Source organism: Sminthopsis crassicaudata, chromosome 4 (assembly GCF_048593235.1).
Source record: "Sminthopsis crassicaudata isolate SCR6 chromosome 4, ASM4859323v1, whole genome shotgun sequence".
NCBI classification, from domain to species: domain Eukaryota; kingdom Metazoa; phylum Chordata; class Mammalia; order Dasyuromorphia; family Dasyuridae; genus Sminthopsis; species Sminthopsis crassicaudata.
The window spans coordinates 437165506-437183981 of NC_133620.1; the positions used below are offsets into that span (position 1 = coordinate 437165506).

General features: G+C 32.8%; 1 protein-coding gene across 4 annotated transcripts in view; it reads right to left on the bottom strand.

Annotated features, from left to right (window-relative positions):
• Window positions 1-18476, bottom strand: part of GDAP2 (ganglioside induced differentiation associated protein 2) — a 54188-nt gene that overhangs the window by 32322 nt on the left and 3390 nt on the right. The window contains exons 2-9 of one of the 4 annotated variants that reach the window (XM_074263228.1): window positions 17619-17764; window positions 14762-14989; window positions 13901-14040; window positions 12293-12446; window positions 11838-11926; window positions 7925-8001; window positions 7148-7307; window positions 6545-6701 (exon numbers count right to left, since the gene is read on the bottom strand). In XM_074263228.1, the coding sequence (XP_074119329.1) occupies window positions 6545-6701; window positions 7148-7307; window positions 7925-8001; window positions 11838-11926; window positions 12293-12446; window positions 13901-14040; window positions 14762-14931 (947 nt within the window). In that variant the 5' untranslated portion in view covers window positions 14932-14989; window positions 17619-17764. The remainder of the gene's footprint in view (window positions 1-6544; window positions 6702-7147; window positions 7308-7924; window positions 8002-11837; window positions 11927-12292; window positions 12447-13900; window positions 14041-14761; window positions 14990-17618; window positions 17765-18476) is intronic. The other 3 variants (XM_074263230.1, XM_074263227.1, XM_074263229.1) reach the window with 3 other exon arrangements.

Genomic DNA, 18476 nt, shown 5'->3' on the forward strand with positions numbered 1-18476 from the left:
TTCCTATTAAAAACACTAGAGAGTATAGGAATAAATGGACTTAAAAAAAAAATAATCAGGAGGCTCTATTTATTACCATCAGTAAGCATCATATGTAAAGGGGATAAAATGGAATCATTCCCAATAACATCAGGGGTAAAACAAGGTTGCCCACTTTCACCATTACTATTCAATAGTGTATTAGAAATGCTAGCTTTGGCAATAAGAGATGAAAAAGAAATTAAATGAATTAGAGTAGGTAATGAGTAAACCAAAGTATCAATCTTTGCAGATGATATGATGGTATACTTAGAGAACCCCAGAGAATCAACTAAAAAGCTATTAGAAATAATCCACAATGTTAGCAAAGTTACAGGATACAAAACAAATCCACATAAATCATCAGGATTTTTATATATCACTAACAAAATCCAACAGCAAGAGATACAAAGAGAAATTCCATTTAAAATAGCTGTTGAAAAAATAAATAAATAAAATAAAATAGCTGTTGATAGTATAAAATATTTGGGATTCTATTTGTCATGGGAAAGATAGGAACTATATGAGCAAACTTTCCACCCAAATAAAGTCAGCTCTAAACAATTGGAAAAATAACAAATGCTCTTGGATAGGTCAAGCGAATAAAATAAAGACGACAATACTACCTAAACTAATCTATTTATTTAGTGCTATACCAATCAAACTCCTAAGAAACTATTTTACTAACCTAGAAAAAAATAACAACAAAATTCAACTGGAAGAACAAAAGGTCAAGAATTTCAAGGGAACCAATGGGGGGAAAAAAATCAAATGAAGGTGGCCTAGCTGTACCAGATCTAAAACTATATTATAAAGCAGTAGTCATCAAAACCATTTGGTACTGGCTAAGAAAAAGACTAGTTGATCAGTGGAACAGGTTAGGTTCATAGGACAAAACAGTCAATAACTATAGCAATCTAGTGTTTGACAAACCCAAATAGGGGTTTTAGGATAAGAGTTCTTATCCCAACATTTGGGATATTTGACAAACACTGCTGGGAAAATTGGAAAGTAGTATGGCAGAAACTAGGCATTAACCCACCCCAACAGCATACACTAAGATAAGGTCAAAATGGGTTTAAGATTTAGGCATAAAGAATGATATTATAAATAAATTAGAAGAACATAGGATAGTTTACCTCTCAGACCTGTGGAGAAGAAAGGAATTTCTGACCAAAGAAGTAGAGATCATTATTGATCACAAAATAGATAATTCTAATTATATTATATTAAGTTTTTGTATAAACAAAACTAATGCAGACAAGATTAGAAGGAAGGCAATAAACTGAGAAAACATTTTTACATTCAAAGGGTCTGATAAAGGCCTCATTTCCAAAATATATAGAATTGACTCAAATTTAAAAGTAGTTCAAGTCATTCTCCAAAAGGATATGAACAATTTTCAGATAAAGAAATTGAATCTATTTCTAGTCATATGAAAAGGTGCTCCAAATCACTATTGATCGCAGAAATGAAAATTAAGACATCTCTGAGATACCACTACACACCTTTCAGATTGTCTAAGATGATAGGAAAAGATAAGAAGGGATGTGGGAAAACTGGGACACTGATACATTGTTGGTGGAATTGTGAATGAATCCAACCATTCTAGAGAGTAATTTGGAACTATGCTCAATACCCTTTGATCCAGCAGTGTTTGGGCTTATATCCCAAAGAGATCTTAAAGAAGGGAAAGGGACCCAAATGTGCAAAAATGTTTGTGGCAGCCCTTTTTGTAGTGGCTAGAAACTGGAAACTGAATGATGCCCATCAATTGGAGAATAACCAAACACATTAAGGTATATGAATGTTATGGAATATTATTGTTCTGTAAGAAATGACCAAAATAATGATTTCAGAGAGGCTTGGAGAGACTTACATGAACTAAGTGATACTAAATGAAACAAGCAGAACCAGGAGATCATTGTACATGGCAACAAGACTATATGATAATCAATTCTGATGGATGTGGCTCTCTTCAACAATGAATTGATTCAGACCAGTTCTAACTGTTCAGTAATGAAGAGAGCCATCTACATCCAGAGAGAGGACTATGGGAACTGAATGTGAAACACAACATAGCATTTTCACTCTTTCTGTTGTTTGCTTGCATTTTTGTTTTTCTTCTCAGTTTTTTTTTTCCTTCCTAGATCCGATTTTTCTTGTGCAGCAAGATAACTGTATGGATATTTATACATGTATTGGATTTAACATATATTAGAATACCTGCCATCCAGTAAAGAGAATGGGGGGAAGGAGGGGAAAATTTGGAATAGGTGGTTTTGCAAGGGTCAGTGTTGAGAAATTACCCATGCATATGTTTTGTAAATAAAAAGCTATAATAATAAAAAAAAGAAAATGACATAGACAAACTAAGAAATAGACAAGGCGAGTACTATATTCATATCCATAGAATGTTAAAGCCCTAGAAGAAGATCTGTTAGGTTAATTCTCTTTGTAAGACAAAGACAAAAGTTGAATGAGATGAGTTGGTATGCATGGCATACAATGAAACAAACTGAAGAGAGTACCCACAATGATGAACTCATAGTCATAAAATATTAATCCAGAAAGGTTGGCTTCTATCACTTGCCTATAGAAATTTATTGAATTTTAGCACATTAGGTTCTTTACAGGATGTCAATTGTACTACACTAGACACTAATTCACATAGAGGCAGCAACAAGGACTACAAAAGTGGAAAATTTAGATGAGGAATTATGAACAATATTCCTCAATTCAGTGGAAACAACAATATTATTAATACTAGTGCAAAATAAGCCCATTTCTTCCAGCTGTTTTAAAGCCCCCTGACAGAAAGTGAGAAATTAAGAGGTAGTGGAACAAAATGATTTTAAAACAAATTAAGTGCTAGGTTAAATGGCCTCAGGAAAAACTCTGGCTAAAGAATCATTCCTTTGGCATATTTCTAGTGTCTAAAGTGACAAATGATATAAACCAGAGCTATCAGGCTCTTGAAACTGCCAAGAAGTATCAACAAAAGGGAAAAATGATGACATAGAATACATTTCAACTGAGAGTCTAAAAATCCTATTATCAAGAAAAATGATTCCCGCTTTGCTGATAGAGAAATTAAGAGCTGGAAAGTAACTACATTTTGCCCCAAATCATGCACTTAATCAGTTGTACAAATGAATAAAACCTCTAGGAACATAGATTTATTCACTGTGAATTTATAGATAACATGACTAATTTGTTCAGCTGTGGAAAAGAAATGGTCCTAAGTAAAATCTTGTGGAGAAATACATATAATATATTACAAAGTGTGATTTATGATGTTGTAGACTTAAATGTCATTATGTTTAAAAGGAGTGAAGTAAATCTACTACTACCAGTCTGAAAAAAGTGTCATTGTTTTGTATGGCCTGTTTAGACCTATTAATGATAAAACAGATTAATTTCCTCTAAGAATATTACTTGAAGAATTAATTGAAGATCTTTTTTCTTTAGACAAGGAAAAATTTACATTTTAGAAAACTAAAAAGTATTTGAGATAGTCAACTCAGATATGGTGAACATCAAATGTCATCACTATTCAAATTTATTAAAGCACCTATTACAGATGTGTCTTGATTACCATGAAGCACTATTTGAAGTTACAATTATGCAAAATATGGTAGCTGGTTCCAGGCCAATGGAAACATAAAATATGTATTCAAATATTTTAGAAGATTTCTTATTTGTACTAAATGCTATAGATGCTTGGCAACATGCTTAATGGACAGAGAGCAAGGTTCAAAGTGAGGAGAATCTGGATCCAAGTGTTCTTTGACATATAATAGTTGTGCCACCTTGGGGGCAAGTCACTAAACACCACAGGACTTCAGGTAAAGCAGAAACCAATTTATATTGATAAAAGGAGTATCCTCACTGGGAATTCCTAACATCAATGACATTTCAAAACCTGCTTTTCTTTAAAAGGGCAAAGTACAATGCTTACTAAGAGAAACAACGTTCCTTCTCTAGAGGCTGTGACATGGTACAAAACGGGTACTTAATAAGTGCTTATTTTATTGTAGGACTTAGAACTAGTAGGGATATAAAAGTCATCTGGTTCAGCCTTTTCATTTTACAAATGCTCAAAATGAAACTTGGAGGTGCTATCAGTCATAAGTCCAGAAACATTTATCAAACATCTCTTACTAAGATACTAGGCACAGTGGAGCTAGAAAGGCAAAAAAATAGTCTTTGCTCTCAAGGAACTCCCAGTCTAATAGGGGAGAAAAACTGTGTGCAAACAAAATATGCAAAGAAAAAAGAGATAATCTTAGAAAGATAATCTGGAGATAATCTTAGAAAGAAGGCACTAAGATCAAGGAGAGTTGGGAAAGGATACTTGCAGAAGGTGGGATTTAAGCTGGAACCAAGGAGACACATATGAGGAGAGAGAAAATTCAAGTAAGAGAGGACAGTAGACTATTCACACAAATCACATATAAAATAATAAAATATGAAGAGATTTAGAATACATTTTGTAATTTTCAAAATTTGACATAGGAAAAACACAAATAGAAGACTAGAAATTCAATGGTAACAAGTTTTCCTGTTTTTTGAGGCCTTCAAAGAACCCAAGAATATATGAAGCTATCTGCTAGTGCCATCTAGAGGCTTTTTTAATGTTTCCGTATGACTAAAGCATACTAAAAGCCAAATACCAAAGTGGAGATGGAATTAAGGATTTTTATATGAATATGTCCATTTGGTAAAATATAAGTGTGCTATTAACTAAAAAATCTATTGAACCTAACAGAAGATAAAGAAATGGCTGATTATATACAATTTATACTAATAAAAGCTGCATGCACTAGTGAAACACAAATTAATAAAGTAGTATTCACATTTTTAAAGCAAATACTTTGCTGGGTGCACAAAGAGAAAGATATCATATGTAAGAAACTGCAAAATTATTTTTCCATTTGTATCATGATGTTCTGAGTGTCTTGGAAAACTGGAAGGATTCAGAAATACAAAAAATAGCTAGAGTCAAGAAAGTAGGATATATAATAGTCAGGTTATCCGGAGAAGAGAAAGTTGAGAGTTCATTCAACAGTCTCAAAAAGTATATGGAATCTGTGACATGATAAAGGGCAGTAACATTTACTTAAGGCAATAATTTTAAGCTATTATACAGTCAATGTTCCTTTTGGTGAGAAGAGGGAAAAGCCTAGACAAGATTATCTCAGCAAATTTATATAAATAACTTGCTAACATAGTACTTTCTGCTGAGTAAAATAGTTACTCAGAGACATATATATGGTAAAGTATTCATATAAAATACGTTGAGTATAATTCTATTATTTAATGTCTATAGAAAAGAAATTTGATTTGATAATCAAATAACATCTTAAAGGTTTTCCTTTTCAACCAGTTTTCTCCTATACTTATGGAAAAATTATGAAATCTATACTATGATGAAACTTAACAGATGATCTTGTTCAACAACCTTCTAATTGTTCATATCTGATGAGTTCATAAAACAGACATATGTATTTTTCACCAATATGTCAAGATTACATAAAAGAGGGATTTCCTTGCAGATGATGTTCGATGTTTCTCTAATTTTTTTTTTATTGATGATAACCGAAATTGGTTGTGTTAAAAACCTAGAACCAACACACAACACACACACACACACACACACACACACACACCACAACACCATTTGCATAGAGATAATAATTAAACCCATTAGAATAGATGAGGTTAACAAGGCAGAGAATGTAGAGAGAAGAGAAAAAGAATCCAGGCCAGAGTTTTTAAGGAATACCCATGGTTGCAGGATAGGGGAAATATAGGGAAAATATGGTCATTGAAAACAGCAAAAAGATATGGAGAAGGATTAACCTCTCCTTAATACCAAATATCAATTTCTGGTGACTTAGTGCAATGATAAAACTATCTAGCCAAAAAGAATTTAGAGAACATCGTTTTTGTAGATTATGAAGCTTAAAGCAGAAAATAAAAACATAGTGTTCATTGAGTGGTATTTTTTTATCCCTGCTGCTGATGGTAGGTAGGGGCTTCAGAAAAGGAAGCCAGATACCAAAAAGCAATAGCTAATTAAGAAGTTGGTGTCAGAGAATAACATTTAGGTTGCTGAGCCAAAGATTAATAGATGGAAATGAAGAACTCTTGGTTAGGATAGCACATTTAACAAGGGTCAGGAAAAAAATACTTTTTCTATTGTATGGAGAAAAATAATTTTGCATATTCTACATTGGATGAGGAAGTGAATTCATAGGTTCTGTCAGAAGAGAAGATAATTAATATTTGGGCTTCCTTCTCACCCTAACTCACTTACTAATAACTTCATAACAATGTGGCCTTCTTCCCTACCTCAACAGAAAATGAGCTCTTCTAGGTTACCAAAGTCCTGACTTCTCTGCAGCATCTGATAGTATTTACTGTTTTCTTTCTCACTAACAGTAAATCCAAACAAGAATAAGCAACGTGCGTATATGTCTTTGAGACTTTCCCCAAGTCACATTTGCTGTATTAGTCTTACTTTCTTTGATGCTGTTTCTGCAGTGCTGCCTCTGAGAGCTGTCCCTGAAGGATCAGTCGTCTCTGCTTATCAACATCTCCCTCCATTCGAGCAAAAGCATGAGACCCAATAAAGGAGAGATCAGCTCCCAAGCCCTCATCTTCCTCTTCTAGGTTGTCTGTAACAACAATATTTATGTTGGTAAAATGCTCAGGAAAGAAACCAGGCTAAAAGTAAACGAGCATACTTGAATGATAAAATATCTATTTTTTTTTTTTTTTAAGTTTGGACCCAATTATGGAGCCAAACTTTATGCTGAGAATTTTCATTTAAAAGAGAGGAAAGTAAAATTGATAATTTACTTCTTAATAAAAGCATTTCAACTCTGAGGTATATGGAAATTTTGTTTAATATAGGTCTCAGATGATAACAATCATGAAATCTGTTCAAGAAAACAGGATCACAACACAGGTCTAAGTCACAAAGGCAGATATAAGTATCCAAAGCTTAGTCCTGACATCATAAGTTAGGTGTGGTAATGGCAGCCTTTCTGATTCAATTCTAATTCTTTAGTGATTCATAGATAATAAATGTTCCCAAAATAGAGCTAACTATTCAACTTACCATCCAAAGCACCTGGCTTTTCACTTATTCTGATCTGTCGCTCTGGTACCACTGGTTCCCCTTCAGCGTTCCCAATATCTGCAGGAAGGTATGGCAAAGATTCACTTTCTTCCTTTAATGACCTTGGAAAGTATAAAGGCAGTAGCTTTCTGTAGGTGGCCTGTAGGAAAACAGTTTGTAAATATAAATTATTTCTTCAAAGCAGATATAGCCAATAAGGTAGGACGTCAGGGAGTACTGACATACATCAGCTTATTCATGGCTGCACTATATCTACAAAATATGGACATATATGGTGTGCATGTGTATTATGTATGAACATGTAACTCTATTTGTATCTGTAAATTCTAAAGCAGGAACCTGAAACAAACTGATGATTAAATAAAAGTGATAATTAGTTATACTAATCTGAACTTTGAACTGAACCAATACCAAATGATTATTTTTACTTAATTCTGAATGTAACCATAATTTAAAAAAAACCCAAAAACCAAAAACAAAGAACTAATAATTCAGTTCAAATTGAAATTGAACTGACGCATTTCCTAAAATCATTGAGTTAAAATGTGAAAATGTTATCCAAAACAAAATTTCATTCAGGTTCAATAGATATTTTGTAGTCCTATTTAATGAGCAAAAGTAAATATTAAATATTAAGACATTCAGGAGGCATCTGGTATCAGTATTCTAAATTCATTTCAATAAGACAAACACTATCACAAGACAACTGTTTATTTTTTTAAGAGTTCTGACCTTATGACACAATTAGTAAAATACCTCTTCAAGTTCAGAAACAGCAAACACTACTTTTTCAATGGTCTCTCCATGAATTTCTAGGAATCTTCTCACTGTGCCTACGGAAAAAAGAATTAGAAAGACTATTAAGCAAGAAACCACAATGTGGAAAGACAAGTCTACCCTAAAAAAGGTATAGTCTGTTATAAAGTTAATATATATATATAGTTATATTCCATACATGTCTTATTCATACGCTTCCCTCAAGAATATAATTCTGGAGCTTCCTAAAAAGCTCTGAGTCAACCATATGGGCTTTTTTAGTAACTAGATAACTTGGGACTCTAAAAGAACAATATAGGAGGTATCTCAAAACTCTTAGTACTGTTTTAAGAAATTAAAGCTTCATGAATAATGAATTCAAAGGTCTTAATGAGCAGCCAATGACAAAATTCTTTTTTAGAAAATTTATAAAGAAAATGGTGATTAAAAATTCAATGTATTCAGCTACAAATGTGCATTAAGATTTTTGGGACATCCTATAGCTAGCTCACTATCCACTACATCCTTAATATATTCTGTGTTTCAATCAAACCAGACTTGCAGTCGTTCCCTGTGTACAAAAATCTCTTTTGTGTCTCTGGCACAAGTTGTCATTCATAATTTCTTACTTACCTCATAGAAAGCATTTTTTTTTTTTTTTTTTAAAGGACAGATAAGTTGCCACAACTTGTAAGGCCTTTTCTGACATCTCTTTACATTTATACTTACACCTCTGTTTCCAGCTGTTAAGAGTTCTTTTCTCCTTAAAATTTACTTATGTGTTGGTACATGCTGTTTCCCCAGGTACAAAGAGAGCTCCTTGAAGGCAGGGACTATGCAGCTTTTAACTTTGTATCATAAGCACCCAGGACAATGTTTATATATTATAAGTACTTAAAAAAATGTTTGTTAAGGAGTTAGACTATCAAAATATGGCATAAAGACATGAGCTCTTCAAAATTTCCCCATAAACAACTCTAAAATAATACCTCAAAACAAATACTGGAGCAGCAGAAGACACAAAAGGATAGGGCAAATTAATTTTCCAGCCCAAGAATGAGCACTGGTAGAAACAGGAATCCTGTACACATTTTCAGGGAATAAAAGAGTGCTTATAGTCACTCACAGACCAGTGCAAAGGCCAGAAGAAGAGTGATCATACCATTTCTGAGAACTTACAGACCCCCAGAATTAGCTCTAAAAACAGCAACATGATAAACCTAAACTTTGGGACAGTTTTATCTCTTTATCTTCTAACTCAAGCAGAGCCCAATTTAACATAAAATTGTAAGTCAAGAAATAAGCTGGAAAAAGAAACAAACAAAAAGAACCTGTCCACAGAAAGTTGTTATAGTGACAAATCAAAACACAGAAGATGACAATGTTAAAGCATACGAAGTCTCAAAGAAAAATATAAATTGGTGTCAAGTCTAGAAAGAATTATTGAAAGAGCTCAAAAAGGATTTTAAAAATCAAATAAGATAGATGAAAAATTGGGAAAAGAAATGGGAGTAATGCAAGAAAATCATGAAAAAAGAGCCAACAGTTTGGTAAAGAAGACACAAAAAAATACTAAAGAAAATAACATCTTAAAAAACAGAATAGGTCAAATGTGGGGAAGAGATTCAAAAATTCACTGAAAAGAAGAATATTTTCAAAACAGAACTGGCTGAATAAAAAAAGATTAAGAAAAATTCCCCGAAGAAAAGCATTCTTTAAAAAGTAGAATTGGCCAAATGGAAGAGCTAACAAAAGCTCACAGAAGAGAAATTTTGCATGAAACATCAATTAATAATAGAACAAAATTTTTAAAAATTAAAAAACAAAACAAATGTAAACTATCTCATTGTAAAAACTGCTGATGAAAAACAGATCAAGGAAAAATAATTTAAGAATTATTAGAGTATTTTAAAGCCATGATTTAAAAAAAAAGGCCTAAGAATCATCTTTCAAGAAATTATCAAGAAAAACTACCCTGAAGATGGGAAAAAACAGATATTGAGAAAAAAGAAGAATAATTCCCAGGAAAATTATGCTAAATTTCAGAGTTTTTAGGTCACTGAGAAAAATGTTGCAAGCAGCCAAAAACAAACAAACAAAACAATTTAAATGTTGTGGAACTAGAAAGAGGATAACACAAAATTTAGCAGCTTCTACATTAAATGATCTGAGGATTTGGAATATAGGATTAAAACTAGAAGGCAAAGGAACTAGGATTATAATTAATAGAATCAAATTCCCAGCAAAACAGAATATAATATTTCAGACAGTAAATGAAATATTTCTTTCAAGACTAGATGTAAAGATCATAGCTGAATAGAAAAATCTTTCTTTCAAATAAAGACTTGAGAAATGTGAAAAGATAAATAAAAAAGAAATCACAAAAGAGTCAACAAGGTTAAACTGTTTACACTGTTACATGGGAAGATAACTACTAAGAACATTCCTAAGGGCAATTCAGATAATCAAAGCAGATTTTCTGAAACTGAAAGCAAGAAATCTAATAACTAATAAATAAAATTAGGAATTGGTTTTATGAAAGAAAAAGCCAATAAAATAGATAAACCATTGATTAATTTGATTTAAAAAAGAAAGAAAATACTCAAGTTACCAATATCAAAAATAAAAGGGATGAACTTATTACCAAATTGAAATTAAAGAAATTATTAAGTTATTTTATCCAATTACAAGTCAACAAATCTGATAATCTAAGTGAAATGGATGCATATTTATAAATATAAAATATAAATATTCAACATTAGCAGAATAGAATACTTAAATAATCTTATCTTAAAAAAAGAAATCATATAAGTCAACAATAAGGTCCTTAAGCATCCCCAGGACCAGATGGATTCATAAGGGAATTCTATAAAACATTTAAAGAACAATTAATTTCAATACTACGTAAATAAACTATTTAGAAAAGTAGGCAATTAAGTTCTACCAAATTTCTTTTATGACACAAAGGACTAGTTCAACAGTAGCAAAACTATCAGCATAATTGGGGGCAGGTAGGTGGCAATGTAAATAGATTGTTAAATCTGGATCTACATCTACAAAAGTATTTGTAGCAACTCTTTTTATGGTAAACGAAATTATAAATTAGGAAATGGTTAAACAAGTTGTGATATATGATTGTAATGAATTACTACTGTGCTATAAGAAATAACAAGCAGGATGCTTTCAGAAAACCCTAGAAAGACATAAACAAAGTGATTTAAGTTTTTAAAACCAGAAAATCATTGTACACAGTAATGTTGTATATACTGTTATCAACTTGTGAATGACTTTATTATTAACAATACAAACATCTAAAGATGTTTCCAAAAACAATTCCAGAGAACTTGAGAAAAAATACTATCTTTCTTCAGAGAAAAAAACTGATGGAGTTTGAAGCACTTAAAAATAAATTTTCTAAATTTTATAATCATTAATTTTTCTGTGTTTTCATTCACAACATAACTCATATGGAAATATGTTTTGCAAGACTACACATTTATAACCTATATCAAATTGCTTACCTTCTCAATGAGGGGGGAAGAGGGAGGGAAAAGGAGAGAATTTTTTGATAATGAAAATTTAAAAAAAAACAACCCAAATGTTAAAACTTGTTTTTACTTATAATTGAAAAAAAATTTTTTTAAAAAATTAAAAAAGTTTGTTAAATTGAATATCTTTTGAAAGGGATCTTCCCAATTAAATATCTAGCCAATATGTCATAATCTTCTTTAATTATTAATACCATCAATACATTTAAAACATGTACAAGCCATAAAAAGACAAATGAAAATGCAAATATTAGTTATGCTGTTACTAATTAATTTCCACAAGAAAAACATTTTATGATATAACCTATTTTTAGTTAAGGTTATTCCATCAATAACTAGATACAGCACAATTCACACTGACTTACGAAGTGCTATGTGGGTCGCATCTTCTAAAGGATATCCTCTTTTTGCAGAATTGATGACACAAAATCCTACAGAGGACATTGCCTGCTCCCTATAAACAAGAAAAAACAAGAAGTCATAAATATTATACTTCAAAATTCTGTACCATCTTTAAAATTTAACTTAACCATTCCTTTTGACATACTGACAAAATCAACTTATACTGTCTGTTTTATATATTTACATTAAGTAAATCCTAAAAGTAAAATGAAAGTTTTATGTGATCCCAACATTTTTCTATTTATGTTGAATTTTCCAAAATCCCTGTCTCATATTTTTGCATTGTAATTTGCATAATAATATCCTTTTGAATTATCCAATTGCTTTGGCTTTTGTCTCTCATAGATTACTGAGGTACATATACATTAAAGTGGAACCTTTAAGATGGAGAGTTCTATATCTAGAAATACAGACTCACGTTGCCAATTGAAGCACATTTCTGTAGCAGCTATACAGAGAGCTTTCAGCTGCTGTGCGATAGCGGTTCTTGTATTTAGGTCCCACGGTATGAATGATGAATCGGGCAGCCAGATTGAATCCTTTTGTAAGCTTTGCTTCCCCTGTTCGGCAACCTAAGTGACCAAGGTAGTATAAATAAGGCAAAGAAGCATTACCAACCAGAAGGGAAATAAAGTATTTGGGTAGGAAATCTCTTCATTATTGAAATCTAAAATATCAATGGATCCCTAGTCACGGCTGATATAAGACTGTAGCAAATGTTTTGACAATGGCAAAAAGATCACTTCCTTCCCTTCTACAGTCATGAAAAGTCTAGAGAAACTATTGTAATAGCTAATAAGTATACTGAATTTTTACTCTCAGCATTCTGATTACTATTCCTAACCCTATTTTTCTCCATTCTCTTCAGAGCATCCATTGTTAATATCTTTTTTGTAAACATCATTTTCATGGGAATTCCAAAGTTTGTCTGAATTATTCATATCCATCATTTATCTTGGAGCAATAACATGCTATCACATCAGTTTGTTGAATCATATCACAAGAAATAAGTACTTAATTTGCTTCTAATTCTTTGTTTTTACCCACCCCGAAGGTATTGCTATAAGATCTCAATATATAATGATCTCTCTCTGTCTCTTCTAGTAGAATTAAAAATTATTTTTTAAAATGGCTGGACTAATTCATAGTACTACTCATAGTATATTAGAATTGACTGTCTTTCCATGGCTCCTCCTGACCATTTTTGGTTTTTGTTGTCTTTACCAGTTTGTTGAGAGAAGTGAAAGCTCAGAGTTTTTGTTTTTATTTAATTATTAGATTTAATTAATTATCTTAAACCCAACAATAGTTGGATGAATCCCCATTTATGACATTACTTTTCTTATCTCGATGTCTTTGCCCTTCAAGTCTATAAGACTCTTTCTCTCCTTTGCCTCTTGGAATTCTCATTTCCTTCAAGGCTCCAGTGCCACTTCCTACACAAGCCTCTTTTTCCATCCACCTATCCCCAGCAATTGTTCTCCCCTTATCAATTCCTTTCTTTAGAAATTACTTGTATTTTTCCATGTACAAGTTGTATTCCCCTACTAGAATATAAGCACCTGGAGGACAGAGACCATTTCATTTCCATCTTTGTAGCCCCTATTAAACATATTACCTTGAACATAGCAGGCACTTAAGAAAGTCCTATTGAAATGACCACAAAACGTATTATACTATTAACTTACATTGAACTTGAAATTCATTAAAAATCCTGGATCTTTTTTAAAAGAAGCTGCTATCAAGCCCTGTCTTCTTAAAATGAACTTGTAATGTTGACTCAGTGAATTTGTATTTATTCCTGTGAAACTGTATCTTATTATATCTGAATTAATGTAATAGTTCATCAGAATCTTTTTTAATCTTAATTTTGTCATCTAGTTTGTTAGCTCTCTTTGGTGCCAACTGAAAAGTAAATAAACTTGCCTTAGGGTTACTTGTTCAGAAGGACATTTTGTTCAATAGCTTTATTGTTTTATCAAAATAATGTTCTCTATTAAAAAGGTTGAAAAAATAATTGACTTACCTTTGAGTTTCTGGAGTTCTTCTTTCAAGTCAGGCCCTGCAAGCATAAAGATGCTTTCTGACACTGGATTCTTATCTGTGAGACTTTCATTGCTGGTGTTGACTATAGCTGTACAGTTTAGTAAAGCTACATCTCCTTTCCTAAGGAAACAGAAGACATTCAGAATAGTTTACCAATTATCTTGGAAAACTGAATTAAGTGCTGTTCTTCATCTTTGCTTACAAATAGTGATTTTCTTCTTCCATTAATTTTTTCCTTCTCAAAATTCAGTACCTTATTAAAAGAATTAATCTTCTAAAATGATTTAGGTCAGCTAGATGGAACAGAGGATAAAGCATCAGTCCTAGAGTCAGTAAGATCTGAGTTCAGATGGCCTCAGACACTTTCTAGTTATGTGAGCCTGATGAAGTCACTTAACAAGAAATGCCTCCCCCCAAAAATAATAATAACAAAGAAAAGAAAGTAGCTTAGAGCACATGTTCAATATTTTCCCTTATTATTTTCTGGTCTCTTTTCTGTATCTGATTAAACTTTGTGAAAGAAGATAAAAGTAAAATGTATTAATTGGGCAAGAGAGGAACATACTTTTATCTCCTTCTCATCACACTTTGATTCTATCAGCTCATTTTCAAAGGGAGAATAGAGAGTAACTGCCTTGGAAAGTTACATATAGAAGTAACATAAATAACAACCATTAAAACAAAGGAACCTCTTTCTTTTGCTTCTGAAATATCTATTTTTCTTGCAATATATCTCTGTAGATATAACTGTATAATCTATTATTTAATCTCTCTATCCAGAGCTGAATCTTATTTCAAGAATTATGAAATTACTACTCCTGGCCCTCTGTATTAAACTTACCAAAGAATTACTTTTTCACTGAGTTCTTTACTGAAGGGAAAAGGTGATCTGATGACTTCATCCTGGAATTTTTCAGTTAATGTTTCTGAGGAAATTACTTCATCTGCTTCATACCAGCTGGGCAGAGTATCAATATCCACAAACTGGGAAGGAGCACCCAAAGGATCCATGGCATGAAACTTGACTCTAACTTCTTAGCAACTTAGCTTTTAATGGAACTCCTATAAGCTTGAGAAACATATACAAAAACTTTCAGAAAATACTTGAAATAGTGAAAGAAAACTTCAGTATAAAATTATCTTAATAGCTAGTTTGTTGTAATTATTTAAATATCATATAAATGAAAAACAATGATTGCCACCTCCAATCAATAACAAGAACTATAAATGTGTTTTCATTTTCATAGCTTTTCACTGGTATTTAAAAGTCATTTGATATAACCAAATAAAACAAGGCATCTTATTATAAACACAATCTTTTTTACTACCAGCTTACAAATCTTTTCCAGCTTTTTTTTTCTGTCCGGACTCCTAATTCCAAGACTGTTTTTCTTTTCTCTTTTTATCTCAGACCAATTATGAGACACATTGTCTCTTAGGAACCTAAAGCTGGGATGGCAAATTCTAGCTCTAGTTAGTGGTCTGAACTGCTTGAGAAACTGAGAAAGTAGAAAAACCAAAAATGCCCTATAATTATTAAAGTGAAAATTGCCTGTGCCCTTCTTCCCAAACTAGCATATACTTAACTTTGTATTTATTCACTGGATATTTATGCTGTTGACATATACCCACATGTCTCTTGGTTAGACCATGAGCTTTGAGAGCAGAAAAGTACCTTTTTCTTTCTTTCTTTCTTTTTTTTTTTTTTGGTAGCCTCATCATGTAACATACTGCCTGGCAGAGGTATACTAGGCATTTAATAAATGTACTCAGAAAAAAATGAAGTGAATAAGCAGAGGTAAAGAAGCAAAATTATCCTTATCTGTGGATTTTTGTGATGCTGTTCTCTTAGGATATCCTACCTGCCTGACTGTGCTTTGTTAATCTACTATGCTGGATCATCATTCTTATCACATCCACAGAATATTCTTTACAGAAATAAACCCATACCCAATCATTACCCATGAAATATTAATTATGCATAGCTGGGCCACATAAATACTATAAAAATGATAATACTACCTAAATCAATTTATGTGGTTCCAAATAAAATTATCAAAGCATTACTTTAAAGAACAACAACAACAAAAAAGTTCACCTGAAGAACAATCTGAAGGAACAAAAAGACTGAGGGAAAATTATGATTTTCATAATCATCAAAATGATATGTATAATGAATATACAAATAATTTAAATGTCTCAGAGCTGCCTTGGGAGTCAGTTTTATAATGCAGCTTAAACTGATAAATGAGTTTCTGACGATGATCTACCATGTATGTTAAGTGAAATGAATCAAAGATTAGAGAACTCTGGTCCTTTCCCCCAAGCAAGTAATGACCCTTAGATTTGAAACAATCACTTATAAACTGTTCCCACAGGATGGGAGAACATCCATATTGTCCTGCATCTGTGGCCTTGTCATGGTAAACAAGTCTGAAAATGATTATACAGTAATATACCTTCCTCCTCCCTCCCTCCCACTTAGGATTTGTGTATATAATCCAGAGGTTCTCAAACTACAGCATGCGAGCCATATGCGGCCCACTGAGGACATTTATAGCGCCTGCTGAGTTATGGCAAATGGGCTGGGGGGCAGAGACAGAGTGTGAATTTTTGTTTTTACTATAGTCTGGCCCTCCAACAGTCTGAAGGACAGTGAACTGGCCCCCTATTTAAAAAAGTTTGAGGACCACTGATTATAATCTCTACTTTCCTACAAGAATTTCCAGTTTGCATTCCTCATTTTGAAAATCATTAATTAAACTGGTAGTTAAATTAAATTATTAAATTAAAACCCGTCTCTGCTTTTTGAAGCTCTAGCTAGCTACAATTTCGAGAATAAGACAATAGAATTTGGTTAACATTAATTGGTGGCAGTGGTGGGATTCACTGAGTCACCATGCCATTTCCCATAGATATTAAAACAGGGCTTGTTCTCATTAGATTTTAAGGACTCTGTCCTCCAGTGTTGAAGATCTTTTTCTTTGTTTCCCCTCCCAAGACATTCTGTTCAGAATTCAAGTCTATCACCTTAATGGTTTAGCAATAAGAGGCCATACATATCTAAGGACAAACTCCAATTTGCCCTCCCCTCTGTAAAATTTCCAGGACATCACCTCTCTACCTTTGACCTTTGACTAGATTCCTCCTGCTCCTCCTTTCCCCCCAAACATCAGCTCAGTGCCTTCCTTCGTCTAGTAAGGTATTATCATTTCTGGATCACTGATTTTCAGGTATTGCTCCGTCCTTTTATGAACTCCTAAATTATTCTATACCCTTGGGTTTTTTTCCCGGAAGCTCAAAATTTCTTTGATTCTTTGAAATCTACCCTCCAATACCTACCAACTTTAGGCCTCTCCAACTTTTCTCTCTCATTTGATGTATTCAACTCTGAGAAAGGAGGGAACACAGTTGGTGTACTAACACAGAAACATGTTGAAAACTTCATCCAGTGGGATACTATAATAAAACTTTGGACACTGTTACTAGAGTCCTTCCAGACTGCGTTTGGGAAGTAGTGGCTATAGCTGTCTTTGTCTCTACCATTGAAGAAATCTATCTTCATGCCATTGAAACACTCTTAAATTCACGCCATACTCAGAATATTTTAGCAGGGTAGCCAACCTGAAAGTACCTTTGTTATCCAAACCTAATTAATTTGTAATTAATCTCACCATCAAACATGTAAACACACTCACCTTTCTACCTGAGGTAGAAAATGAGGATGAGACTTTTAGATTAGGATTGTGTAATTTATCTGGATGACTTGCTTTGTCTCTGGGAGGACACAAAGGAAATACCCTTAGAGGAAGCAGACTTTGACTGGGACACTGACAGATCCTGCCTAAGAAATGAGGAAGGAGATTTAGTTGCTGGTTATGGCATCATCACCATTATAGAAATAGTTAAAGCTTCATCACTACCTGATGCCCATTCAGCACAAGCTGAACTAACTAAAAGGAGAAGGAAAACTCTTGACTAGGGGGAAAACAAAATCTGAACAGCAAATTTGTGTGACACAAGTCTCCACAAGATCAGATTGTCTAAGAACAGAGGAAAATAATAATTGTGAGAGGGACATGGGAGAATAGAACACCAATATGCTTTTGGTAGCCCTGTGAACTGGTCCAACTATTATGGAAAGCAATCTGGAACTGTCTCCCAAAAGCCATTAACTATACATACCATCTGACACATTACATAAAAAAATATGTATAATAGTAATTCTTTGTGGTAGCAAAGTAGAAACCCAAGGAATACCCATAAATTGAGAAACAGTAAGCAAATTATTTTATATAAATGTAAAAGAATATTATTTTATCATAAAATATAACGAAAGGGATAAATTCAGAGAAATCTGAGAAGACCTGAATGGAGAAGTAAAGGGAGAGAGAAGTTCTCAGGATGGTTGGGAAGAAGGGTGTAGTAATAGTAAAGCTTCCAAAAAGGGAAGAAAAAAGGTCGGGTGAAGCCTTTAAAGAAAATGCACAGACATGAGAAAGTTCAGAAGGCAACATATCCATAAAAAGCTTAGAAAAAGCCATGCTGAATTGAAT